General features: G+C 45.2%; 1 protein-coding gene across 3 annotated transcripts in view; it reads left to right on the plus strand.

Moving 5' to 3' along the window:
* Nucleotides 1-27,437, plus strand: part of LOC144721221 (dynein axonemal heavy chain 3-like) — an 814,808-nt gene that overhangs the window by 384,230 nt on the left and 403,141 nt on the right. For all 3 annotated transcript variants that reach the window (XM_078598660.1, XM_078598658.1, XM_078598659.1), the window contains 2 exons: nucleotides 20,325-20,519; nucleotides 22,985-23,173. In XM_078598660.1, the coding sequence (XP_078454786.1) occupies nucleotides 20,325-20,519; nucleotides 22,985-23,173 (384 nt within the window). The remainder of the gene's footprint in view (nucleotides 1-20,324; nucleotides 20,520-22,984; nucleotides 23,174-27,437) is intronic.

The raw sequence follows: 27,437 nt of genomic DNA on the forward strand, positions 1-27,437 counted from the left end.
TGCATGTATGCGTTGGGTAAATGTTGCTGTGATTATTCGTGGACTCCCCTGTGATTCTCCGTGACCCAGGCAGGTATGGATCCCTGGTCTGTGAACCCATCCTGTGCTACCCCAATGTCGACTCACAGCAACATGGAGCAGTAACGTGGTCAAAATAAACCACAAGTAAACAGAGCCTGCCAGACATAAACACGATCCTGGCAACGCCACTCCTTTACGCCAACGTTAATACATCCTTACGAACTAAAAAGCATCATCTGTTCTCATAATAGACTGGCTAAAATAGTCACGAACCGTACAAATTGGAGGTGCGGGGGGAAGGACAACAAACTAAACACAAAACGCACTTGTAAAGAAATACATTTTCAATCAAGATGATTGTAAAGGGCATAGCTCCAGTGGCTTCCTAATATAGGACGAAAGAGCGTTCCAGACGGCCGCAGAAGCGCATTCTGAACGCGCGCGATGCGGTGACCGTCTTTGTTCGATGGCGAGCCAAAAGCCGCTGTTGCGAGGATGGAAGGGAACGGGGGAGGGGGGGGGGCACAATGCAGGGGGGGGGGCGTATCAGTCCTCACACTTTGCTATGATCCCAGCAAATTGGGTTTGATTCCTGGGGTCACACATCAATGGCGAGCAGTTCTCGCAATCTGTCCTGGTCCTCTTCCAAGGTCAAATCAGCATTAGTAGAGCGCCTGATGTGGTGTGTCGACTTCGGAACATGGGGAGGAATAAAGGTGGCTGGTTGTGGTGTTGGACTCACCTATTTTTCATGTTGTACAGAGCCAGCTTTAATAAATGCCAGCTAACAGAATTTGTCGTGACAGTCGAAAGGCTAAAATGGGAGATCTTTGTGTGTGTGTGTGGTCTGCTCATACCAGATAAAGGTTTGGGCTAATAGCTTGGAAACCAATTCACGGCATTACAAATGGTTTCACTCTTTCATAAATGCCAGCGAGCTCCAGCGGTGGTTGTAGTTATAGGAGCCGGGAGTGGGAGGGGGGAGTCGGGGAAGGGAACGGCAAGGGCCCAGTAGTGGGATTTTAGCGCGAGGGAGGGGGTGTAGGGGGAGACGGTGATGTATGTAAGCTCGCTCGTCCTATTAACTCTCAACAGTAGACTCCGCCGTTAATACCTCACACCTGTGCTGGCCCATAAAAGCACCGCTGAGATACGCACTGGGCTTGCGATGTCAAACGGAGCTGTGCTGCCGTGAGAGGATTCAGCATTCCTCGCGCAACCCACGCCGGTGCGTTCCCCAACTGTGGCGTTGATTTGTCAAATTAAGAACCACACTATGCCGTCGTGCTGACACCAGGAACCCTGCATACAAATCATTCAGTCTCCCACTGAGCCTGGTAACGGCGCGTTTTCGCTAAAAGATCTCTATAGGCAGCTCAGGATATTTCTCCTCATAGCCTTAAGAACCCTCACCGTTTGCATGTGGAATTTCCTCCTATTGGAGGTGAGGGTCGTGCAGCGAATACATCGTGAGGTCACACTCATTACATGTGAAAGTACTTACCACAAATGAACCACAATATCTCGCTGATTACGTCAAGGAGCATAAACCATCGCGAGAACTCCGGTCATCCTGACAGTGGCTTTTGGCTGGGTATCGGACAAAGATGGCCACTGCATCGCGCAGTTGCAGCTGCGTTTCTGCGGTCGTCTGGAATGCTCTTCCTTCCGATATCAGGAAGCCACTGGAGTTATGCAATTTTGATTCTAGATTGAAAACGAATTTCTTTAGCAATGCTTTTTGTGTTTAGTTTTCTGTCCTTCCACCGTACCTCCGATGACCACGGTTGGCTACGTACGGTGCGAAAGAAGTTCATCAGAGACCTCCACAAAATTGCCATCCCATTACAGTCCTGCAATCTCCAACCCCTTTCACTGCTGCACGTCAACTGATCTCATCACTCCCTCTTCGCAGTGGACGTCCTTCTTGCGATTTTGAAGTTATAGAATTTACAATAGCCACAGTGTGCCAAATAATGAAATATATCAGTACATAATTGATTGACAAATAAACAAAGGCTGACATTAATTTCATTAGCAACATGTTCAGCTGTATTTTCTTAAAATTTTCTGTAGGTCTTTTAAAAATGTTGTTGGATCTTGGATATTTCCACTAACTTCAAAGCATTGTATTTATTAATCAAAGCTAGAATAAAAACCTAATTAGTTTTCAATTGAGCACTTAAAACCGGAAAATTACACAGCAAAAGATTATATGTATGGATGTAGAATTCCTTTCGCACCGCCTCCTGTGCTCATCGGAGGTGTGGGTGAAGGACAACCAACCAAACGCAAAAAGCAGTTGGCTCTCAAAATTGGATCGAATGAAACGTACAGGCACACCAAGCGGACTCGTGCAAATCGCATTGCAGCGCCCTTGGCATCCATTTGTATGGCAGGAAGCCGGCCCTCCAGGGCTAGCCGTTCTCCGCACGCCTCTGGGTGTTGAGCCGAGGGTCTCCGCAGTAAGCCGTGCTCAACGCGGGCGCCAGAGACACGCTGACCGCTACGCCGCCCATGGCTGCCTTTAAAAATCGGGTCGCTTACCGCACTCACGGCCTGCGTGGCAGCGCGTGCTCGAGGGGGAATGCTCGATCTGGAATGCTCGATCTGGAATACGGGCTTTTTGTCATTAAGGTCGCCCGTTGATTTTTGCCCCTCGCCTTATTTTTTGTTTAATACAGTTAGATAAGAGTCCGTGTGGCATACCCACCAAGACGCACATGTACGAATGGACAAAGCAAGTCAACGCTTTCATTAAGAACACTGTGGCTGGCGTTTCGGTGTGATGGGCCTTTTTCATGACGCATACGAATGAGCTATATTAGAAGTGAAAATGGCAGCCTCAGCCTTGCTTATCCCAGCTAGTGTTGGCAGTGGGGTGTAACAACTCCTTGCTTCCTTCTTCAGGTGGTGGAGACAATGTCCTTCTTTGCTCCACCGACCTCTCTTTTGGATTTTTGACCAATCGTGGTAAGCCAAGAGAATCACATGATGAACTAAAATGGTATGTACATTTTATGCATATGAGTGATGGGAATTTTAAATTCAACATATATATATTTTTATTTTTTTTACCCGTTGTGTCATGCGACAAATTATCAATTTGGAAATCTCGCAGAGCAGCACTGCCAGTATGTCAGAGAAAAGCCACGGAAAGTCGATTTTTACAGGAGGAAAAATCCTCGAAAAAAATGTATACACTATGGGTCGCACTTTTCCATAGACTCTTCCTGTGAGACTTTCACATGGCAGTTAAATGCGTACTTTTAGCTCTCACGGCTGGAATTTCCCCATTGTAAATGAAAAATGACAGTAACTTCGATGGGCGCAATGCGCAGCCATTGGTGATCGAGCCGACATGATCGGCTCACCGACACTCTTTAACCCGGTCTCATTACACGGGTTCTCAGTGGTGCTAGCTCAACATTCTGACCTTTAAACCACTTAGCCACTACCTAAATGTAATTTAATGTCAATCTCATTGAATAAATAACCATTCATTCCCATTTAATATTTATCAATTTCCAGGTGTTAGAATGTACTTTGTAGGCCGTGCTTTACATTTCGGAGCATTTAAGAGTTGTATCTATTTATAATTATTAATGTTAATTTCCTTGAATGCTGCATTGGGGTAATTATTATCACACGGGCCTTACAAAGCATGGGTTGCCGGTTCAGTCTCCTAGTGTGGCAGTTTAAGTCGCGGTGCAAGTTTCTTAAATCCCCCCCCCCGTCCACCCAGCAGTGTTAATGGGTGCACCACATCTAGGCGATCGACAAATCGCGTGTGGTGGGGTTAAGCGTGGGTACTCCCACCTCTTCTGAGACGTCTGGCCGGCAAGGAAGTGCAGCCTGTCTAGAGCTCCCTCTGGTATAGTTGTTTCCATCAGCGGGAGGAACGAGCGTGCGATTGCAGGGCTGTACCTTTACCTTTGTATTACTTTACTTGTATTCTGGTGTGTACAGTAGTGGGGAGTGGTGGTGTCGCAGTTAGCGCACTGCGCTACGGACCCAGGGACCCAAGTTCGATTGCCGCTCACAGCCAACACCAGTGGCGGTTGTCTGAACCAGTCCTAAACCTCCCCTAGGTCGACTCGGCCTCAAATGATTACCTGGTGCAGTGTGTATACATTGCCACTAGGGAGACAAAGGTGGCCAGGCGTGGTGCAGATCACCCATGCCCTCGTGTGCTGTGCTGGCCTTCATAGGTGCTCGCTAACAGCACTTGCCCCAACAGTCTGTTCAGGCTATACATGGGGTCTTTGTCTTTAAAGTACACACCATTAAGGGGTCTCGACCAGAAACAAAGATGATATTACAGTATTCTTAACCGTTAAGTGTTATTTTCTGTTTTTCCAAAGTGCTTTACGTGGCTGCTTCTTGATGAACAAAAAATACTCTTATTTAAGCGCACAACTTTATCTATCTGTGATGAACGCTGCACTTTCCGTCGTTTTCATGCAGGGGGCGCTGCAAACCTACGCGCCCCCTGCATGAACGACGGAGGCGCAGGGACAGACGTTCGATTACGTTGTAATCGATCTGCAGACGGCGGTCTTCTCGCACGGCCAGCAGCTCTACGGCGCCTTAGCTCGATCCCGCAATCCCAAACAGGTGAAAGTCCGCATCGAACCGAACCCCCAGCAAGGCCATCTACTTAACGACGAGAGAAAATTCACACGAAATGTCGTTTTCAATTAAGTCTTCCAGATGTGAAATGATATACGCTTTTAATGAGGAAATAAAATTATCTAATTTTAAACATAATACAATTCAAAACGGAGCATCGGGTGCTTGCGTGAATGTGTCGTTCGTGTGCAAAAAATGTTCGTGACTTTCCTGGCCGAAGTCCATGAATGGTTGTGAGGGGTGCCGCAGGTGTTCCCGAACAACCCCTAGTGCAAAAATATTCCTTGAAAATCTACGAAGAAATTTCACTTCCGATGTCTCGCAGTGCCTGCTAATTGAACGGTAGACGCTATGAGACATCGTTAGGATGTCTCATAGGACCCTCCTGCAAGAGAAGCCCGAGTGTGGGAATAAAAAAGTATTAAATTAGCTGCTGTTTGATGCCCATTGTTGAAAATGTTTGAAAAGCATTTAATTTGTGATTACAGATTACACTGGTTCTTACGTGCATTAGAACAGAGTCCGTGATGTGGAATTTCCACAGTAATATAATCTGATATTTCTTTTTTTATTACGGCGCTACTTTCTTGAAGTTAGGACACGAAATATTAGGTTGACTTAACTTTTTAATATCACAATCCATAATACAATGCCTGGCTTTGTATCTTGATCTGTATGCAGGGACTGCTACAGCCCCTCACATTAACCGAAGCGGCTGACACGATCATTCCCTTTGTTAATTGCTTTTGGATTGATGTCGGAGTATTTTTTGTGTAAGGAGATTATCAAAAAAGTAATCAACCAGCACATTCTAACACAACAGTAATCAGATTACACAATGAGAGGGGGGGGGGGGGCTAGGGGAGTCAATCTGGTTTCATGCTCAAACAAGAAAGGGCTGAGCTTCATTTCTAGTTCACAGCTCTGAGCCATTGGTGGAAATCCCACATTCACATTGAAATCCCGCATTCACACAAATCCCACATTCACACAGAAATCCCACATTCACATTGAAATCCCACATTCACACTGAAATCCCACATTCACATTGAAATCCCACATTCACACTGAAATCCCACATTCACATTGAAATCCCACATTCACATTGAAATCCCACATTCACACTGAAATCCCACATTCACATTGAAATCCCACATTCACATTGAAATCCCACATTCACACTGAAATCCCACATTCACATTGAAATCCCACATTCACACTGAAATCCCACATTCACATTGAAATCCCACATTCACACTGAAATCCCACATTCACATTGAAATCCCACATTCACACTGAAATCCCACATTCACATTGAAATCCCACATTCACATTGAAATCCCACATTCACATTGAAATCCCACATTCACATTGAAATCCCACATTCACACTGAAATCCCACATTCACATTGAAATCCCACATTCACACTGAAATCCCACATTCACATTGAAATCCCACATTCACACTGAAATCCCACATTCACATTGAAATCCCACATTCACACTGAAATCCCACATTCACACTGAAATCCCACATTCACATTGAAATCCCACATTCACACTGAAATCCCACATTCACATTGAAATCCCACATTCACACTGAAATCCCACATTCACATTGAAATCCCACATTCACACTGAAATCCCACATTCACATTGAAATCCCACATTCACACTGAAATCCCACATTCACATTGAAATCCCACATTCACACTGAAATCCCACATTCACATTGAAATCCCACATTCACACTGAAATCCCACATTCACATTGAAATCCCACATTCACACTGAAATCCCACATTCACATTGAAATCCCACATTCACATTGAAATCCCACATTCACATTGAAATCCCACATTCACATTGAAATCCCACATTCACATTGAAATCCCACATTCACATTGAAATCCCACATTCGCATTGAAATCCCACATTCACACTGAAATCCCACATTCGCATTGAAATCCCACATTCACATTGAAATCCCACATTCGCATTGAAATCCCACATTCACATTGAAATCCCACATTCACACAGAAATCCCACATCCACACTGAAATCCCACATTCACATTGAAATCCCACATTCACATTGAAATCCCACATTCACATTGAAATCCCACATTCACATTGAAATCCCATATGCAGACTGAAATCCCACATTCACATTGAAATCCCACATTCACATTGAAATCCACATTCACATTGAAATCCCACATTCACACTGAAATCCCAGATTCACATTGAAATCCCACATTCACATTGAAATCCCAGATTCACATTGAAATCCCACATTCACATTGAAATCCCACATTCACATTGAAATCCCACATTCACATTGAAATCCCACATTCACACTGAAATCCCAGATTCACATTGAAATCCCACATTCACATTGAAATCCCACATTCACATTGAAATCCCACATTCACATTGAAATCCCACATTCACACTGAAATCCCACATTCACATTGAAATCCCAGATTCACATTGAAATCCCACATTCACATTGAAATCCCACATTCACACTGAAATTCCACATTCACATTGAAATCCCACGTTCACATTGAAATCCCACATTCACATTGAAATCCCACATTCACACTGAAATCCCACATTCACATTGAAATCCCACATTCAGACTGAAATTCCACGGAAATCTCACATTCACACTGAGTGACAATGGTGGGATTAACACGTAGGCTAAATATTGTCAAAAGTGTGTGGATTGCTCTCCAACACACCAGTGTGCTGGAGCAGTAATACGTAAATAAATGTGCACGTTTAATTCACGTGATAACATTCTTTATGTGGCTGTGTCCTGACCCAAAACTCAATTGTGAATCATGATATGGTATTGTATATGCATATATCTTTAACGTATTTCGCACACCATGCGTAGGCAACCTTGCTAATCGGAGGTGCGGGGGAAGGGAAACAAACGAAACACAAAATGTAGTTTTAAATAAAATGTTATTGGAAAAACACATTACTTGTTATTTCTTGTCATCAGTTACTCGTCAGCACCATGGTATGAAACTAAATAGCTTTTTAGGCCCTGCAGGCAAACATTGTATCAAGATATTGGTACACGACTGTGTGTGAGATCAACAGTCGTCAAATCTTCCTGCATAATAAAAAAAAAACATTGTGAACACTAAATCAGTCGTTATTTTATTATGACTTTGGCTCCAATGTGCAACTTTTTTTCTGTTTATTCGTAGTCATGTTACACACATTGAACCGCAACGTGAATGTCACCTTACTAGTGATAAAAAAAAATTAGTAAAACTAAATGGAAATTTTAGCAATGTTCAAAGTTTCTTTTTTTCACCGCAATGCTGCCTTAAGGCAACATTTGGCATTAAGGTAATGAGAACAGAATAATTTACATATATATGGCGTGGTTATTTCCACACTGCATGATACAATGTTACACCATTTAAATACAAATTCTCCATATGCGTGAGACACAGGTGTTTTAAGCTGATTGTGGAGATGGAATGCATGCTGGTAAATGCTTAACCATCAGTTAAGGTTTAGGGAATTTTCTTAAACCGTTTAAACATACGTAGAACAGGCAACACTGGTTTTCCCTGATGGTCAGGGTTGTTTCCTTTAAAATAATTAACCACTATCGGTTAATGCTCTGACATCGACTCCGATAACTGGACGAGTGGTGCTGAGGGTCAGAGCACACAGCTCACCATCAGTAGGTTTGCAGTTTAAAATCCTAGGCTTCAGGGTCAATTCAAGCAAACTCATTCCTTTGCGGTCACTGAAATGAGAACCGCTTTATGGCAGTGGTTGCCATCTGGAAAACCAATTGGTCCTTGGACATAGGAATGTAAAGTTGCCACTTGGCTGAGGTTTGCCAACAGAGGTGAGCATAGCCCCACTCACTTTTGTTTTGTTGCTTCATTGACATTCTGATCGTGCCCTTGGGGTCACCTCGTGACGCTAATTGTTTAGTCGTATATCTTGCAATAACCAGAGGAAAAAATACAATAATACAGAGCTATTTTTTTTCTACCTACGTGACTTTACCGAAATAACCAAAGAGTATGAATACAGAGCTACTTATGAGATCCCTTCAAATGACCTTCTTGCTTGTATCCACACGCTAGAGGGTGCACCTTCCCACGAGCTTTGCTACGGGAAAATGGTAATCGAATAGCAGTAAAACTGATATATTTTTGTAATTCTCCGAGCTGCAACTTAACCACATTAAGTAAAGAGACTACAGTTGAACTCCGATTACACTGGTCAACAAAAAAAACATTTTTTTCTGGCCTGGACTTTTGCAGACTAATTTTAGGGTGCTGATTCCAAATCTGATCTTAGATTTGCTCTATCACATCTCATTTTTATGCTATCGGCATACCCCATTTTCATTGATTTTACCGAAATTAACTCTGTCACTTATGATTGCAAGTTGTGGTGAGTCAGTGACTGCTTTAGTGTTAAAATATGGTGCTGTATTTTTAGGATAGTGTGTTTATAATATCATTTTATGTAGATATCCACATTTATTTAATATTTTTCTTCTGCAGTTTTTAATGAAAATGCAATATTTGATATCTCAAACACCTGATGTGATAGACAAAAACTGATGCCAGATTTCGAATCAGTACCTTAAAATCGTTGGAATACCTTATGCCAGAAAAAGTGTGTTGACCAGTATTATCCGGTACGATTATTAAGGGATTGGGTTATCTGGGATCACCGTGGCAAGGATCACTCTTCCAGTTATCTGTCCACTTCTCCAATGCAGTTATCTGGGGTAAAACCCCTGGATAACTGTGGTTATAAGAGTGAAAACTCGAGTTATCTGTGTGTATCCTGAGGGAGAGGCTATGATAAGTTATATAGACGTATGTTTGATAAAAACGATAAAGGCAGTGTTGTAGAGGTTGCATATTAATGGCATAGAAGTTTATTACAACGAAGTCCATATGGAATCCAACTGGGGTGAGAGTGAATTGTTTTATCATTTTGTCTTATCTCTCTTAATCTGATACATCTTTCAACTCTTTCATTTCTAGTTCACGCATTAAATTATTTTACTGCACATTTGTGTTTTTTCGAATTTCCATAATTTGTGATTATTTCTATTGATATTACGTCCACGTGATAAGTGAAATCTCCGGGTAACTTATACGAGTGAGAACTCCAGTTATTCGGGTGTGTCCGTGGTCCAAATCTCGAATAACGAAGTGAAATCCTGAAAATCTCCCGTGAATATCTGGATCTGGGCTAGGTATCTCCCACATTAACCCAGATCACCTGCGTTCTATTGTGATGCCCTTGTCTTTAATGCGGTTGCGTAGTGGCCTCGCTGAGACTGTCAACTCAATAGGCTTGAGAACCTGGTTTCATTTTGGGTGGCTACTCGGATTCTAACCCAGGATCTCGGTGTTGCTGGCTTGATCCTCTTGTCGCCGCCGCCACATATTCATCTCCGACACTTTGGATATTACATAACATGTGAAAGTGGATCAACGACATTTCAAACATCAGCTAATGACCTTCAAGAATCACACTTTTGAGAGCCAAGCATTGTTTAAACAAATCAGCGTTGGCCTGTTTCCAGGTCACAGAGTCTCATCAACAAACTGTGGTCTAAAGAAACACAGCCACTGCATGCACTGATGTGAAGGGTAGGAATTGCACACCAACTGAAATGAGTGCATTGCTATGGCTTGTATGATAAATACACTGCTTGCACAATGTACGTTCATATCCATGAACTCTAGCGTTTTGGATTGTGCACTGTACAAAAGCCTCCAGGTATAGACAATTGTAGGTCTCTGGTTAAACCCCTAATAAAAACAAATTTAGCCTCTCAATTTTTGGGACACAGAAATGGACATTTTTGGAAAGCCTGATGTCGTGTTAGCTGGTTGATGCTTAGACAGGTGACTACCCAGGATAAACCAAGTTGATCCTGGTCTGTGTGGTTGAATGATGAGGAGAGCCAAAGTATTCTAGGCAGAGAGCATTCTACGTATAAAACTAGAGGATAATGTGTTGCAGGAGCTCTCACTTTCATTGAGATGCTAAACCAAGATCTCACTGAGACTAAGCATGGGAGTTCACCCTAAAACCACAGAATAGGCTTCCTCAGTCATTACGTGCTGTCCCAGTTTTGTGCTGGGTATAAAAATATATATATGGGGAAGGCATATATTTTCCTTATCATTGAAATGCAACATGCCTTAATTCCCTCAATTAATCAACGTTATCGATAAACATTTTCCAGCAAGCCTATATCCACACCAGCAACATCCTGGACCAGTTTAAACTTCTCTGATTCTAATCGGCATGAAGTGGCCCATCAAATAAATCCTGCTAGGTTGGCTGTCATTATGATCAGTTGGCTGAGTAAGCCCGGCGGTGAGCGCTTGTTGATGAGCCAGGATTGCATAGAGGCGACACTTCTGCCATTTTCTCAGTTATCAACTGTCAATATTTAGGGGTCAGGGTCATTCCACAAATTCAAAGTGTTATAAATGCTGCGCTTGAAAGTATACATTTTGTAAATACTGTGCCTGAAACGAAGCTGTACAATACAAAAACATAGCTATAGCATTGGTCTCCTTGCTAAAGAGATAATTCAATGTATTGTCATTCACCTGGTTGAATAGAGGTCGTAACATTTCCTTGGCTAAGTTCCCTATCTCAAGCCATTAGTGATTACATTTTTTCTTTTAAATGTCATTTTATTTTCAGCTGGACGTCCTTCTAAATTGTATGTTTTCTTATCGGTAACTGTTGTCGGGTATTCTCAGTTTTAAATTAATACAAATTCTATAAGTAAAGCCGTAAATAATTGGTTGTTTTCAGGGGCAGCTTGTTAACCCTTTCCCATTCCGAGACGACTGCAAGTTGCAGGGTGGGTCCTGATCACCTCTGAATCTCGGAGCATGCAAGCGACTCAGCGTTATTTTATTTAGAGAGGCGTAACGTCGTTTATAAATACATTGTACTCACCACAGACAGCTGCAGTGACATTACTGCACTCTTCTATAGCTAACGCCAAACTGTGCCACGCCCTCCCGCATGGCCTTGTGGGAGCCTCGGTACATCTTCTGACCTGATTATTTGAGTTTTTCTTCCAGTAAAATTTTTGATGACGTACACGCACGTCATCGGAACGGGAAAGGGTTAAGAGCGAGGACGTGAGCTTTGCATGCCATTGTCGAGTTGTTCAAGCAGTGAGTTGAACATTCGGCGGGGTTTGTTTTCGGAGCGTTCTGCCCGTGGAGCGAGGGAAGGCAGAGACTCGGTGCCAAAATTGTGCCGTTGCCGACGTTTAATGCACGGAGCGGAGATTAATTCAGTTCAGTCACCGCAACAGTACTTTTCAATTTAACTACATCCATTTGGTCGTGCTTGATAACGGGCACCTTTTGACATATTTCAAAAGTGCACAGCATACATTTCATTTTGAGGCGGCGCTGCTGGCAGCTACATGAGTACGCAAATAAACACGTTCAAACCAACTGTAAACAGGAGCAAGCGGCCAATGTTTATCGGCTTAATTCTTCACGCGCCAGTCTACATAAAATCTGAACTACGAATGGAGTTTTTTGCGAGCGTCTTTTGTTTGCTGCTCTTCCACTAGAGTCGGCACGTTTCTGCCAAAGTCTGAAACCGTTTTGTTTGTTGTTATTCGGCTGCACTGACTGAACCAACTGCCTTATGTGCGACAGCCCACGTTTTGTGCCGGGACAACGCGATCCCGCGATTTTTGGTGCGGAGCGGAGGGGTTCCCGACGAAACAAAGCTGCTGTGCCTCCATTATAGCGCAGAGCCTCTTGAAAGTGCCCGATTTGGCAAGGCAGCGGACACCAACAAAAAACGGATATCGATGAATGTTGACAAAACGTCGTTTCATACTACAGCTTTTTTTGGGTTAGATTGCGTAAATATTTAAATGTGTCGTTAAACCCGCCACCACCCAACACGGTAAATTAGTAAGGTGTGTCACGTAAACAGAATATGCCAATTTGTTGGAAAGTGAAGCCACAACATTTACGTAATTTCATCGCCACCTGAATGACCGCCAGAAATGTTCGCGAATGAAACGAATCGTTTGCTGAACATAAACCTTTGATGAATGAATGGGGATGCATATGGTTAAGTGACATCAGTGGATTAAAACAAAGCTGCTGGCACCACTTCTAGTTAAACCAAGGCAGACTCAGAATCTTTATATTTAGAGCTATGAAATAAATAACAAATTCACACATGTCCGGTGGGGGCCCGGTCAGCAGGTTACAATTAACACATCTTAACATATCTTGAATCCCCCCACACTCTGTGAAATTAATTTAGTTGAGTTTGCAGGAGGGATGGTTGGGGCTGAGCTAACCCACCAATTAGGAGTTGAACTTTGCAAGCTTGCAATTGCGGGTCAGACAATCTGCTACAATGCGTGCCAGGCCAGATCGGCTCTTGCGTGTAATTTTGCGTAAACAAATATTATGATGCACATACGTGGCTGTCTGCGGATTTATGTGGTTGCTTGAAATTGAATCTCTTGTGGAACTATACGAACATATCCAACGTGGCCAGAAGCATTTTGCAACAATGGAATACACAATATCCATATTGTATCCCGTCATCTGCATTGTTGAATTAGTTTTTGATTGTATGCCTTTGTCAATATGAAGAAGAAGGCATTGCTTTATTTAATGACGAATTCCCAACGAGAAAACACCACAATTAACTACGGTTGTTTGTTCCACATGCACCTTGTCACGTATTAAAACGTGTACATGCGCGGAGGCCTCTGCACACCATGTGGGTCATAGAGGTCTTTTTGGCTATCCTTCAACCATCGGTTCATGTAGAAACAGGTGCCACAACCAGTTCAGATATTGCTCACCTCTGGTGTTATCTGTGGCTAGAGGAATCATTCTGGGGTTGATGGATGTATAGCGTCGTGTGTCACCACTACCCCCAACCACTGCTATGGGAATGTGGACTCTTCACCTGACTCAGGGCCACCATTGGAGATTCGTGTCGTGCTCAGTCGAGATTCGTCACTGCATTCTTGGATGCGCAGACTTCATGGTTAAATTAAAGGAGACTGAAGACAGTGACACCAAAGTTAAGCAGGCGGAGGGTTTTAACCATTTAGGTAGCGTGAGACCAGTCGATGGAAGGTGCATCACAGAGCTAAACAGAGGAATGGCACTGGCAACATTTCTATTTCAGAAAATGGGATCTATATTGAAAAAGAATAATGGATTAATGACAATGAAAATTTGAATACTGCAGGCTTCCGTACGCAGGTCTGTTCGCCTGAATGGATGTGAAGGCGAGACAATTACAAAGACCCTACAGAGACAACTAATATTAACGCGTAGAAATGTGTGTTTTTTTTAAAGGATGTTAAACACTTCATAGACAGACAGGATGAGTAGCATAAATGTATTATGAATAGCGTGGAACAATAACGTAAAATTAACGAGAATAATTAGAGAAGGGCATTCGAGAGTTCTTGGACATCTAATGAGAAAACTAAATCAATTGGATGCAACTGGGAGGAGCATCCAGTTCAAAAGTGATAGAGTGAATATCACAGACAAGAATAATGGAAGCCACGATCGCTGACGTCTTGGGGGAAGGGACACAGCGCAGAGAGAGAGAGAGATAGCGCATGGCTCGCAGTGAAATCATTCAATCAAATTATTCAGTGATCAGCGACCACTCAAATCACTTTTCCGACAGCTCTCGCCTTGTTTCTCTAAACTAGGATTTGAGCGAATTGGAAAGTGATTGACTAGTTCTTCCTCTGTGATCCGGATTATTTATAATTGAGAGTGGGGTCAGCTGTCGAGTTGATCGCACAGCACGTTAGGGCACGATTGACTCCCTCTGCTCATTAATACCTTAGAATTGCCTGGAAGTGTTTTGCCAGTCTTTGTGACATTCCCAGGGGTATAACAGCACTATCTCTACCCTGAGAGCCGTGTTCTATTTGGAAACAAAACGTGGCCGGGGTCACCGTGTGCTTGGAAACCATTCGTTCCTGTTTTGTAATCACACCACCTTTCAGTTTCTGACCAATTGTGGGGAGTGATTTTAAGTTTGGTCTTACGTAACAGGAGCGTTAAAAGACATGTGTTTGAAGCAAGGGGGATAATGTCTCTATGAATGAGAGTGCCGGGCTTTAAAAATGCAACGAAGCGTCGGGGCTTTCGGGTACAGGTTTATGTGATGAAACTCGGAATGTGATGACAGAGGAAAAAGTTAACACTTTGGAAAGTGTTGTATTAGTGTCAGCAACAGGAGGTGTTGATGGGTTTTTGGAGACGTGGGAGGGCAGGTGTGGAGTAGCACCTAGGAATTCGGGAAACCAAGAAAAACACCCTGGTCCAGAAAGAGGTCAGATGCTGAATTTTCAACCACAGAATTTAGCGGAAGGAGGTGTTGGTTGGTGAGGTGTGGTGACACATCACACCTTGGCCAAAACTATCTATGCAACTCAGAATTCTTCCCCATTCTGCTGCAGTGACGATGTCACCGTCACGTGACCACCGTTTTCTGAACAGAGACCTTGCTTATCGTCACGCTCGTTCCACGGCTGGATTAATATCTGTCAGTGCCGCCGATACGAATAATAACTGTCTGTATCTGTAATTTAGCACTCCAGTTTCCTCCCACAAGTAAATAATTAATTACACATTAATTGACCATGAACCAAAAGTGAGATTCTCCTGATAGAACAGAATTGGGCTTCAGTTTTGCTTTCCTGGGTAGATGTTGTAGTTTTGCCCAATTAATGCCCTGATTTCATTAATCTCTTTCCTCTTTTGTTGTCCATTCTTGTCTTGCAAGGTATGAAGATTTGTTTTTATCATCACTGTGCTTTGAACGTTGCTCAGGGGTGACGTGAAAACGAAGGTTTTGCCAGAACTTCATCGAGTTGCACATCATCAAAAAACTCACCAGAGGTTGGAGCCATTTCAGGAGGCCTCCGTTATCCAACACTCGAAGGGACAGTGTTTCCCTTTCTCAAATGGGGACGGGGCTCATCTCCACTCCGTGGCCCTGAGCCGATTGTTACAAATGTCCACATTCCTCCCGAGGGGGGTGGTCTCCCCACAAGACAATCACCGTTGATTGCCAGCGCTGTAATGCTCATCATATCGATCCCAGAGGAATGTTGGCATTTGAAACTCACAACGTTTCCGCTTGCGAGTCATGTTTCCTGCCACGGCGCCAGTACGTGATTTCATGATTTGTGAAAGATTCGTTTTTCCCATTCCACTTGTCTGATTTTTTTGAGATCCCAGAGCAGAGATTGGCTGAATTTAGTGCATCGCCACATTTACACGATGGTTTTTTGATGCAATTCACTGGGGATTGGACTAAAAACGTCAAGATTTACTGCTCGTCAGATATCTCCCAAATTAGTTGGGGTGCCGCGGTGGCGAGATGTTAACTCCCTCGCCTGGTACACAGGAGGTTGTAGGTTCGACCTCGACCCTGACCCCTGTATATTTTGAGTTTGCATGTTCTCTCCATGATCGCGTGGATTTTTCTCCAGGTCCTTAGGTTTTTCCCTCCACATTTAGAAACATGTGATTAGAGTATTTGGCTGCTATAAATTACCACATGATAAGCCACTTCATTGGGCCATCATTTGTGGCCAGGTCGCTTCTGAAAAAGAGCTACATCGCTCAGTGAGCCTTACCCGGTAAAATAAAAAATAGTGAAATATTTCGATCTCCTATTCAAGCAGTCATACTTTTCCCACGACAGTTTTGAGGAAATTATCTGAATCAGATGTATGTGTTTTCATAGCTGGGAGAAGCTAAATGAAGAAAGTAACCAGTTATTTCGTGCTCCTCCAGGTGGCTACTGAGACCATCGCCTTGCTATGCTTGAGAACCTGTTACCACCTGTAGGTGGTTGCTAGGGTTGCCACCTGTCCTGGATTTCCCAGGATTGTCTTTTTTTGGAGGCAGCTGTCCGGGGAAATCTGTGCGACATCACTTGTCCAAGTTTTAGTTTGTTGTGTAACATTGCGCCACTCAATATAGAATGCGTTTGCATGCAGGTCTCCCTTCTTCTGGTGTTGTGAGATATTCACCTTCCCATGACAGTTCCTGGTTTGGTTCTACCTCTGAGTTGGGAACCCTGGATGGCTTTACTGGGTGTAGCTAGGTGGTGCGTTGGCACACTGCCTGACTCACCTACAATTAGAAGAATGCAACTCCAATGGGTTGGTGGTGGACGCAGGCCATCGCACCTTCACATACGATACAAAGTCGTTACTATTTTATGAGAAATAAACAGTGTTTGTCACATAGCGAGAGTGCAATCCTACCAACTCCACAGTCGGAATGTGGAGTTGCTAACACTAATCCAGGGCTGCCAAAGGAGATAAGCACCACGCCACGTTGCTTGAGCGTGGATTCCATTTACCACTTGAGCCTGATTGAAACCCAAGATCACAGCAGTGACGGCTCATTGATCTGACACATTGGCTGCCGGGTTGAGATCGTCAAGCTCTCTACGCTTAAGAGCCTGGCTTACTCTTTGAATAGGTAGCTGCCCGCATTCAAAGCCAGGTATCTCTACCGGCTCGGCGCACTCCACATCCATCAACACTGAAAGCCGCCCGCCACCTCTACAACACAAAGCCCCTTTAATGCTCTCAGAAAGCATTACACGTATGCTATTCCCATACACGCCGACCGAAGGGGCTGATTGCTTCTTGATTTGAACCCATACAGACCTTACCGACTTATTTTCACCGGACCATTCATTCGCTACATTGGATCGTGCGTGGAGATGAATTGGCCCGCACGCGCGCCGATCAATACGGTGGCCTCAGCGCGGTGCGATGCGCTGGCCCCGCAAGCTCCTCCTTTAACCTGCGCCCACACGCAGCGCCGGTCTCAGCAATAAGGAAATCAACGCAGGTGCTGTCCCCGGCTTTTTCGTCGGAGGAGAAAAAAAAATTAGCCACACATCACCGCGTCACCTCCAGTGCGTTCGTCGCCTCTGTGTAACGCAGACGCGCGGACTGCTGTGTGACGCAGACGCGGGGATGCTGAAAGTCTACACGACATGGCTTAGCCGCAGCATGGTGATGTCATGTCACCACGCTGGCAGTGATAGCTCCGCTTACCGTGCTAATATGCCTCTGGATATCAACACGAGCAAAGACTGTCAACATCCTGCACAGAGACGTCTCGCGCCAGACGTACGTGTAGGGTATGTACAAAAAAAATGATTGGTGGTGCAAAGTATCGCATGCTGTCAACGTTCGTGCCTTCAGTGTTCACGATTTACACTATCTCGGGAGCAGTGGTTTGGAAAATTAACCTCCAATTCCATTTCCGTGTCACCAACATGATATCTTCTTATCCGCATGATTTTCCGTATACCCAAGTTTCAAATCCGGTCGACGGCTTCAAGATATTCGTTTCTATCCGTGTGCAAGATCGCGGGATTATGTTCAGAAGCTAGATACCAATGTTGGGTTCTGTTAGCCAGCAAAATTTCAAGATTATTGTTTCGGGTTGGTGGCAGTCTCACCCGTGTTTTGTTTTCCACCACTCATTTAAGGCTGACGAGTTGGAATTGAGAGCTTTGGCGCTTGTCCAGGATGGCTTCCTTGACTTGAGATGGATTGTCGGTAGGTTTTAATGAGGTCTCAGTGCAGGGGAAGGTCTTTGCTGGGGTAGAGAGCACGTCTCCGTCACGCGAAGGTTTCACAGCAAAAGGTGCCGAGGGGCGACGTGGGAGAGTTGCGGGCAGCCAAGGCAGTGGCGTGGATTTTAATGAACCAGATATGTAAATCTGGTCTGTGCCTCCTAACTGTTTATTCAGGCATATATGAATGTGTGATGCTCTATCAATATTAACAATCGTCAGACGAAGGTAACCATATTTGTGTAATGCGGGCGTAAACGACCTTCCGAAAGTGGCGTCATGGGGGGAGGAGTTACGTCACGTGGGGGAGAGGGTAACGGTCTATAAGGGGGGTAACTGGAAGCAGTCGGGAGTGATCGGGGACTGGGAGAAGTGAGAGGCCACGCAGGGCGAAGGGTGAGAGAGAGTGGCGAGGTCGCCACACACCCAAGCCAGGAGGATCGGCACCGTCGGCCAACGGTGACCGGCCCGGGGGCAGGAGGAGCAGCGAGGAGGCTGCAGAGAGCAGCGGGTCTGCAAGGGAGGAATCGGCAGCAGGGGTCTGCACGGCGCGACAGCAGCCTGGGGCTGCAGAGTGTGGGCTACGGGAGCGACAGCAGCCTGGGGCTGCAGGGTGGAGAGTATATAGGGGAGTACCGTGAGGGAAAGAGATCGAACCCAAATAAAGGACACAGGACAGAGAGAAGCGTCCGAGTATTTTATTACATTTGTACTGATAGGTCCACTCCCCCAAAGCTGCCTTGCCCTTGTTTACAGCTTTTTGCTCACAATACTTGAGCTCAACAGCGCATCTGAGCTAAAAGGGTCACATCTGTATTTTCTGCGTGCTGTCCTTCCGTAAGGGGAGGGGTCAGTGTTGATGGGCAAACAAAAACTGAGTCAATGAACGTCGTTTAGAATTTGTCCAGAAACCATTTAGACTCAAATTGCTCGCTAAAGCAGATTGGGCCTCAAATATGGGGGACCAGAATTCACCACAGCATAACAATACAGTGTTGAAATAAACAATATCAAATACGTCATAAACGCATGCAAGCAAACACACAAGTCAGCACAAAACTAAGGCAATAATTTACATTCATTATTGACTTTAATCATGGATATTAATAATATAAATGTACAGCCCTTGATCATTCCACTGCTGGTGGGTGAAGGCCTCTGCCCACACTGTTAGTAACGGAAACTGTCTGACCACACTTCACCACGCTGGTCAGAGCAGGTTGGTCAGGAGGTGTTGTCCGGGAACCAGTTCAGATATCACGTGCCGCTGACGTTACATATGGACGTGAATATACGTATTTGTCACGCGAAATATAAATTTGTTTATAAATGCCAGAGGTCATCCGATGTGTTTGGACCTCTGTCATCCTACAAATGGAGGTACTTCATTTTACCAACCCTTGAGGGATGATTGTCTGAGTTTATCCCCGACCGCAATTTAAGCTCACAACCTCCCAGTGGCAAGTTTGGCGCCACGGTGGTGAAATGTTAACTACCTTGCCTGGTATACAGGAGGTCGTGGGTTCAATCTTGACCCTGACACCTGTATATTTGGAGTTTGCATGTTCTCCCTGTGGTCGCATGCATTTTTATCAGTGTCCTCCAGTTTTTCCCTCAACATTTAGAAGCATGTATTTTGAGTTTTTGGCTGCTACAAATGTCCACGTGATAAGCCACTTCCGTGCCACAAGGTCGAACCAGCGACCTCTGGATTGCATGTCCAGTGTGCTAAGCATTGCTCCGCAGCAGCAACTGTGATGAAGACCCTCTTATTCCCATCTCGCAGCATTTGTTTTAACGAGCCTGATGGTCGAAATCGGTCCAGAGTTTGGTTGGGTAACATTGGTCTAGAAAGCCAAAAGGCCGGTGGCCTTAAACGCACTCATTATTCTCACGCGGGGAGACAGAACGGAGCGCTACTCGCGTTCGCATTCGGAGTGGTGGGGCGTGTCGTACGTAATGTGTGGCTTTACATTCGGGCGGTGTTCAGAAGTCGCTGATCAACCGCGAGGAGGAGCTGCTGGGCACGGGCACCGGGAGCTCCTACCCGCAGATCCTGGAGCTGCAGCAGGCGAAGGAGCCCTACGAGCGGCTGTGGCGCGCCGCCGTGGCCCTGCAGAGCCTCGCCGACAGCTGCCTCGGCGGCCCCATCCACCTCGTCAACGCCGAGCAGGTGGCCGACGAGGTGAGTCGGGCCCGCACGCCACGGCGGCCGGGGGGGGGGGAGCAGGGGTGGGGGCGGCGTGATGGTCGATTAAGGAGCCCCCCCCCCACACCTGTTCCCCCCCCTCCCCTTCCTCCCTCCCCCTGTCCCATTCCTTCCCCCAGTATGTTAGTTGTCTTACCCCTTTCTCCCTCCCTCCCCCCCCCATATACATCTTCATGCCCTCCTGCACGTGGTCCCCACCAGGCTGGGGCAGTGAGCCCAATTTCCTTCCCTTAGGTGCCCTGTCGCGACGGAATCGCGTTCTCCGATCGACATTTTGTACCGGGCCCAAGTTAGGTTGCAAAAAAATATTTAATGAGCGACGTCCTCGCCAACGCCACTGCACCGTGTCCCATCGCTGCCTTCTGCCATAATTCAGCATCTGATGGACAGGCTGTCTCCTCACTGCCAAGTCCTCCTTTTGTAGTCTCACAATCAACATCCGGAGATAGCTCCCTGCATTTTGGGTCTTTTTTGAGTTCAGCATCTTTACTTATCCTGGAGAAAATCCGATGAGCTATGAAGCAATGTTTGATTCACAGATGTCCAGCAGGGGGCACGGGGTCAGAAGAGTCCTCTGCCTCAGGGTGGCTGCTAGCCCCAGCCTGTCCGCCCGTGCGCTGTCCTCTTCACCTCATCGTCGTATATCCTCTCCGTTCTTCAAATCGTCGAGCACTGCCTTCCTTGTTTCTACTTGTTTGGCCTTCCGGAGCTCCCATCAGAAAGTCTTCACCTCTGATAATGTGCCAACTCCCAATGTTTTACCTTCTTTGAGTTGTTCCAATCACTATTTAAACATGTGACTAATTGCCACTAAATCTCTTACAAATGTATAATAATGTTTTAAATCATCAAGCAAAGAGTATCATTATTATTCAGCTCAGTGTTTGTATTTTCCATGTGTTATCCCATTCATCTTCACTATGACAATTCCCATTAATATCATTATCCGTATGCAGCCGTATATAAACACACGACGATTTTCTGTATAAAATTGTATAATAAATAACCACCATAATTTCCAATTTATAATTATAATAACAATTATAGTAATATTCTCCCCATAACCACAAGTGCCATTTAAATGTGGCATTGTGAATATATTTCCCTGTTCTGGCATCAATTTCATAGCTCTAATTCTGAATCAACATTTTGCACTAAGTGTTTCTTGTTAACAAGCATCTAAACGTAGCAATATTTTACGAATGCAATGTGTTACATTAAGTGGAGTCTCTTTCGTTGGTGATGAACTACGCAAGCAGGCTAATGAGCTAACCTTAATGATGAATCAGCGTTGTCCGTGGCTCTAACGCGTATGCAATTTTCACGCTGACTATTCGTACTGCAATCTGGCTGTGTTGTGGCTCGCTTGCAGAATGTGCGGGCACATGATCGGAGAATCGAGAATTAATTTTGCCAAACGTGGGTGGACTTAGCCTATTATCTCTCCAGTGATTAATCCTGTCCGTTACCTTTTTGTTTGAAGTGAATATAAAACCACGGATTGCCAATACTGGCTCGGGGCATCCGATGTAGACCCATCGCTTAGATTCAAATAACTCCGCTCACAAAACACACATAGAACTGTGCGTGTAAGAACAGATTATTTCCTGTTCATGAAAATGACATGCTAATTATGTACTCATGTTACATTTTGGATAACGGAGTGAGCAGTGTGTGAAAACAAGACGGGGAAAAAGGAGAGGCAACACAAATGGGATAGAAAACTCACGAGACAAAAGTAATATATTCTTAACTTGAACTCTGACCCCGAGTCGTCACAATGCATCGAATCGCTGGGCAATTCAACCGCATCCCTTGGAGCACGCAGACGCTAGATGGAGCTCTTCCTTGCTTTTAAACAAATGACTCACTGCATGCCAATTGCCCTTCCTTCGCTGGATATTGACTCTTAGACCTGGGGTTAGGCTGATTGATGTGAAAAAACCTAATTTGTAAGTTGTTGTGAGTGCAGTCGTTGGTGATTGCTCTGAAAACCATTCACCAAAAATACTTGACAACGAATTTTTATTATCGTTGGCTGCCCATTTGGTTAACCCATCATTTCAGTGATACTGGCTCAGCGCCCTGACACGGTATTAGCAGCCTGAGCCACCCAGTCACCCAGCCACCTCTTGAATTTATCATAAGACCCAGCCCCGCTGATCCACCCACTGATTTCTGTCCTGGCCAAGCGAGGTGACAGTCGCCCGCAACATTGAATCTATTGAATTAATGAACGACTGACTTGCATCTTTCATGCTGCGGGGAAATTGTTCAGAAACATTTTACATGTTTATTGTCGAGCTTAGTTGAGCAGAGCAAGTAGCCGGGGAGATGTCGAAAGTTCACCGTCGAGCATCGGGCCACATCGATCTCCCGGTGCTGCGTCGTCGCACACGTGTCGTCACGCATGTGTCACGCGTGTGTCACACGTGTCGCAGGTGCAGACGCTGTGGAAGACGAGTTACAGGCTCACGAAGGTGTTCAATCACCCCGAGATGCACGGCCCCATGCGAGTGGCCACCGCCATCAAGGCGAGGCTGGAGAAGTTCAAGATCAACATGCCCCTCATCACCGTCCTGTGCACGCCCGGCATCAAGCAGCGCCACTGGGAGATGATGAGCGTCAAGGTAAGGGCCCCGGAGCCGTGCGCCAACGCAGCGCAATCGCCGCGACCGTTAAATCAAGGCATGGAGTTCTGAGCGATTGTGGACCTATTATGTTTAACAGCGTGAAGCTTTCTAATCACAAAAAAATGCGTTGTCTAGCAGCTTGCAGAATGGATTCACCCTCTAGATTTTGTGCCTATTCATGGATAATTTTTTACTCCCAACTTGGAACTATTTTGCCTTGGTCACCTTTCTTCTTTGAGTTTCTCCAATTTGTTATTGCTGCAGTATCTATCACCCACATTGATATGCTTCTTTATTATACTTTGCTGTAATAATAAAAACATTTTACTGGTAGGAACCTCCTGGTTACACCAGCCCACAGGGGATTATTGTATCCGTCCGTCCGTCGTGCAGGGAGGGGCTGGGTGGGGAGGGAGGGGCTGGGTGGGGAGGGGAGGATGGGGAGGGGCTGGGTGGGGAGGGTGGGGCTGGGTGGGTAGGGAAGGGTGTAGGAGGGGCGGGGTGGGGAGGGTCGGGAGGGGCTGGGTGGGGAGGGTGGGGCTGGGTGGGGGGTGGGAGAGAGGGGTGGGGCTGGGTGGGGAGGGGCTTGTCACCCCGTGGTGCCCTTATAAAACTCAACGTTTAACCTACTCACGCCGGCTTGTGCCCGCCCTCACAGTCGGGCATATTTGCGGAATACACCACGCCGCCGTTGACCCTGGCTATTGACCAAGCAACCCAACGTTCCTACCAGCTCCCTCCGCAGGACAATGTGTTTTATCAGATGAGCATTAGACGGTGCTCGTCTCCTTCAGTGTCCATGAGCTACCGATGGAGATTTCTCATTCCTATGACAGGGGCCAGTAACTCGTAATAAATGACACTCCTGGTAATTAAATAAAAACATCACAATTTGGAGTCACGATTCCACTCGAGAATCGGCTGTTTCGACCAAAAGCCGGCTCGGGCCAGGCGCAGGCTTCAGTTGGCACTGGCGATGTTCAGGGCCAAGAATATGCACTCACCCGATATTAAATTACCTCGTGGAGAGAAACGTTGCTGGCCACACCACCCTTTCATGCACTGTGCTGGCACTCAGTCGTATAAATTTCACAATCCCACGTTAATAATATTATTATTTATAACTTGTAACTCGCATGCTATAACGCTCACTCTCAAAAAGAGATGAACGGTCAGGGGTGCAAAGAACCACAGACAAGTGGGAAGGCAGCCACCCATTGAACTGGTGCCAACTATTGCCCAAGCTCTGAGTTCCTCTATTTATAAAGGTGTTATCGACCCTCTTTGCCGTTCTAAGACGGCGAGCAGTTCAGCATTAATTTTATTCAGAGGCATAGCGCCGTTGTTTTTAAATACATTGTACTCACCGCAGAGAACCGCAGTCTATGATAGCTGGCGCCAAACTGTGCCACACGCCCTCCCACATGGCCTTGTGGAAGCCTCGGTACCGATAAAGTTATTTTCTTCCAATTTTTCTTCCAGTTCCTTTCCGATGACGTTCATACTGATGACGTACACATACTTCATCGGAACGGGAAAGGATGAATGCGTGTTTACCCGTGGGAGGAAACCGGAGCGCCTGGAGAAAAAACCCATACATGCGAGGAAACACAATCCCACACAGATGAAACAGGTGGATTCCACATTTTTGCTGCCCTAGCGGGCCCGTATATTCCACCACATGGAAAGGTGCAATCACAGCGAGTGTGTGATCCACGAACCCTCGCTGCCTCCACAGTGCTGGATTACAGGCGTTCATAGCCACCACCGCCCGGCATGTTGGTGAGATGTCTCTTCACGGGAGGATTTTAAACACATATTTTATCAACCCTGTTATTATGATGGGCTGAGTTGCCTTCCGCCGGAGATGTGCACTCGTAAACTTTCCACTCTCCCAACTGCACCACCCAGACAAGGAGTTGCTATTCATGTGAATAATGACGCAGGCTTCTAATCCTGTTAACAGGATTACGACAGCGCTGGACAGAATTTGTTTTCTTTTATTACGACTACAGCACAGCCTAGTTTGCGCTGTAATGAGTTCACATGATCCCATAGCAGGATTCCCTACCCATGGGAAAGTCACAGGATGTGTCCATGCGCACAACAGCAGTAAAACTCATTATTTGTTTGCCCACATATTTATTTAGTGTTAGGACTTAGTACAAACAAACAGGTCATGTCAATGAAGGTGTATGCATATTGCTTACAATTTACAAGCTCTTCAAGTAAAAAAAAAATGCATTGGCAAATTTTCCCATGGTGTTGGCACATGATAGCCTCTGTGGTTTTTGTTTGCGTGCAAATTACGCTGCTGTTTTTTCTCTTCCTCTCGTGTGAGTCCACGAGGGAATTGGATGAAATGCAGGGCTTAGAATTCTGTCTGAGGCAGGCATGTTTATTGGTAATGAAACTGCAGTACGTTATCAGAGGGGCTCAGATGGGCGCACTCAAATTAGCGGTGGAACCGAGGCACTCGCCCCTGTGTCGGCCTGTGGAATAGAAAAATATACATTTGTCTGGGCAGCCAAGTGATCAGCGCCGTTCGTTGCTTCTTTTTGCATGTGGCTCACGGTTCGCTTCCCACAGCCGGCGGTAATTTGCGGGGGATTATTTCATTGCGCACGCCACCCGCTGCCGACAAGGACTTGCAGTGATAATGCCACCTGAAGTATTGAGCCGGGCCGGTGGTTTATCGCAGGGCTTTCGATTCATGATCGAGAGTCGTGAGTTCAGTTCGGGGTCCTGGGTTGGCTCAGGCCATTTTCACTCCAACATTGTTATTGGGGCACCACGTGTGTGCAAAGTCAGCAGCGATTGTGCTTCGGGGAGGCTTGCCCCTTGTCATCAGAGAGTGGAATCCTACCACTGGCAAAGGCTAACCAATTGACGTGAAGAACACACAATGTTAATTTCAGTTGGGACGCTATTTGACTATAGCATTTATATCATCATGATCATCATCGGCCATGATCAGTCCACTGCTGGATGAAGATTTCCCCAAGCCGTCTTGTTTTGGCACGTAATAATCCACCCAGCACCTGCACGAGCCGATTTCATCACTCCATCTCCTCGGTTGACGTTCCCCTCAGATACGTTCTATTATCTGGCTGCCACTCCACCATTTTTTCACAATTTGAGAAATATATTCCAGTTAATCTAATACATTTCACAGATAATGCCTTTTTAATGTTAGCTTAAATAACAAGGCAAATATAAATACTGCCTGCAGACTCTTTTTATGCTGCCTTTCTTTTATCTACTGATTGTAGCCCTAGATTGATCAATTGAGTCTTGGGTAATTATTTTGTACTTCCAAAAAATTAATATGCTGAAAGATTAGGCAGCACATAGACACATTTGCCATCAAAGTATTTTGTTTTAGCTGTGTCAAATATCATAGTATGTGTGGAAACGTGAGCTCTTATGTGTTTAATTGTCAAATTATTTTCTCCATTTTATCACGTGTTTAAGTGCAGACTTTTAAATATTTAATTTCTTAAAAGGCATGAATGCTCGTGATTTGTTCCTCTGCATCCCATTCGATTTCATTATTAGCGGCTGTTTGCGCCCACATGTATATCAGTAGGCCTTCGCGTTGCAGACATTGTAATGGTACAGATATACATATTAAGAAACAACCAATGATCGTAGGAAATCAATGTAGATGAAATATAATTCTTCTCAACAGTGATTTGACAACCATGTCATTGAGATTTGTTTTCATCAGTGCCAATACAATCACAAATAAATGCACGTACGAGAGGCTTCCCGAGTAGCCTTCAAGAGACTGTTGAGGCATTGCTGTTAGCGAGCGCCTACAAAAGAAGGTGGGCACGGCGCACGACGAGGTAGTGTGGCTCGTACCCAAAACTGGCCACCTTTTGTCTCCTCCAAATTTTTACACGCTACACTCAGTACTCATTTGAGGCGGAGTCGACGTAGGGGAGGCCCAGGACTAGTTTATTTATCGCTCACCACTGATGTTTGCCGTGGTCGCGAATGAATCTCAGGAGGTTGGGTTTGTAGCACCATGCGCGATCCACTGTGCACAATACTGTATAGTGTTGCACGTCTTTGTTTTTTTCCATTTAGAATATGGAAAAAAATATCGCTTTAATTTCGGCTGTGGAACGTCCAAACGGTACTGCCACACGTTTATTGCTGTAATTTGTAGTATTTAATGGACTGCAATTTTTTTTTAATCACACAATTTCCCCAAAGTCTAAAAATGCAAAATGGCCAAACTTAAGAACACTAA

Source organism: Lampetra planeri, chromosome 11 (assembly GCF_965212315.1).
Source record: "Lampetra planeri chromosome 11, kcLamPlan1.2.h2, whole genome shotgun sequence".
Classification (NCBI taxonomy): Eukaryota; Metazoa; Chordata; class Hyperoartia; order Petromyzontiformes; family Petromyzontidae; genus Lampetra; species Lampetra planeri.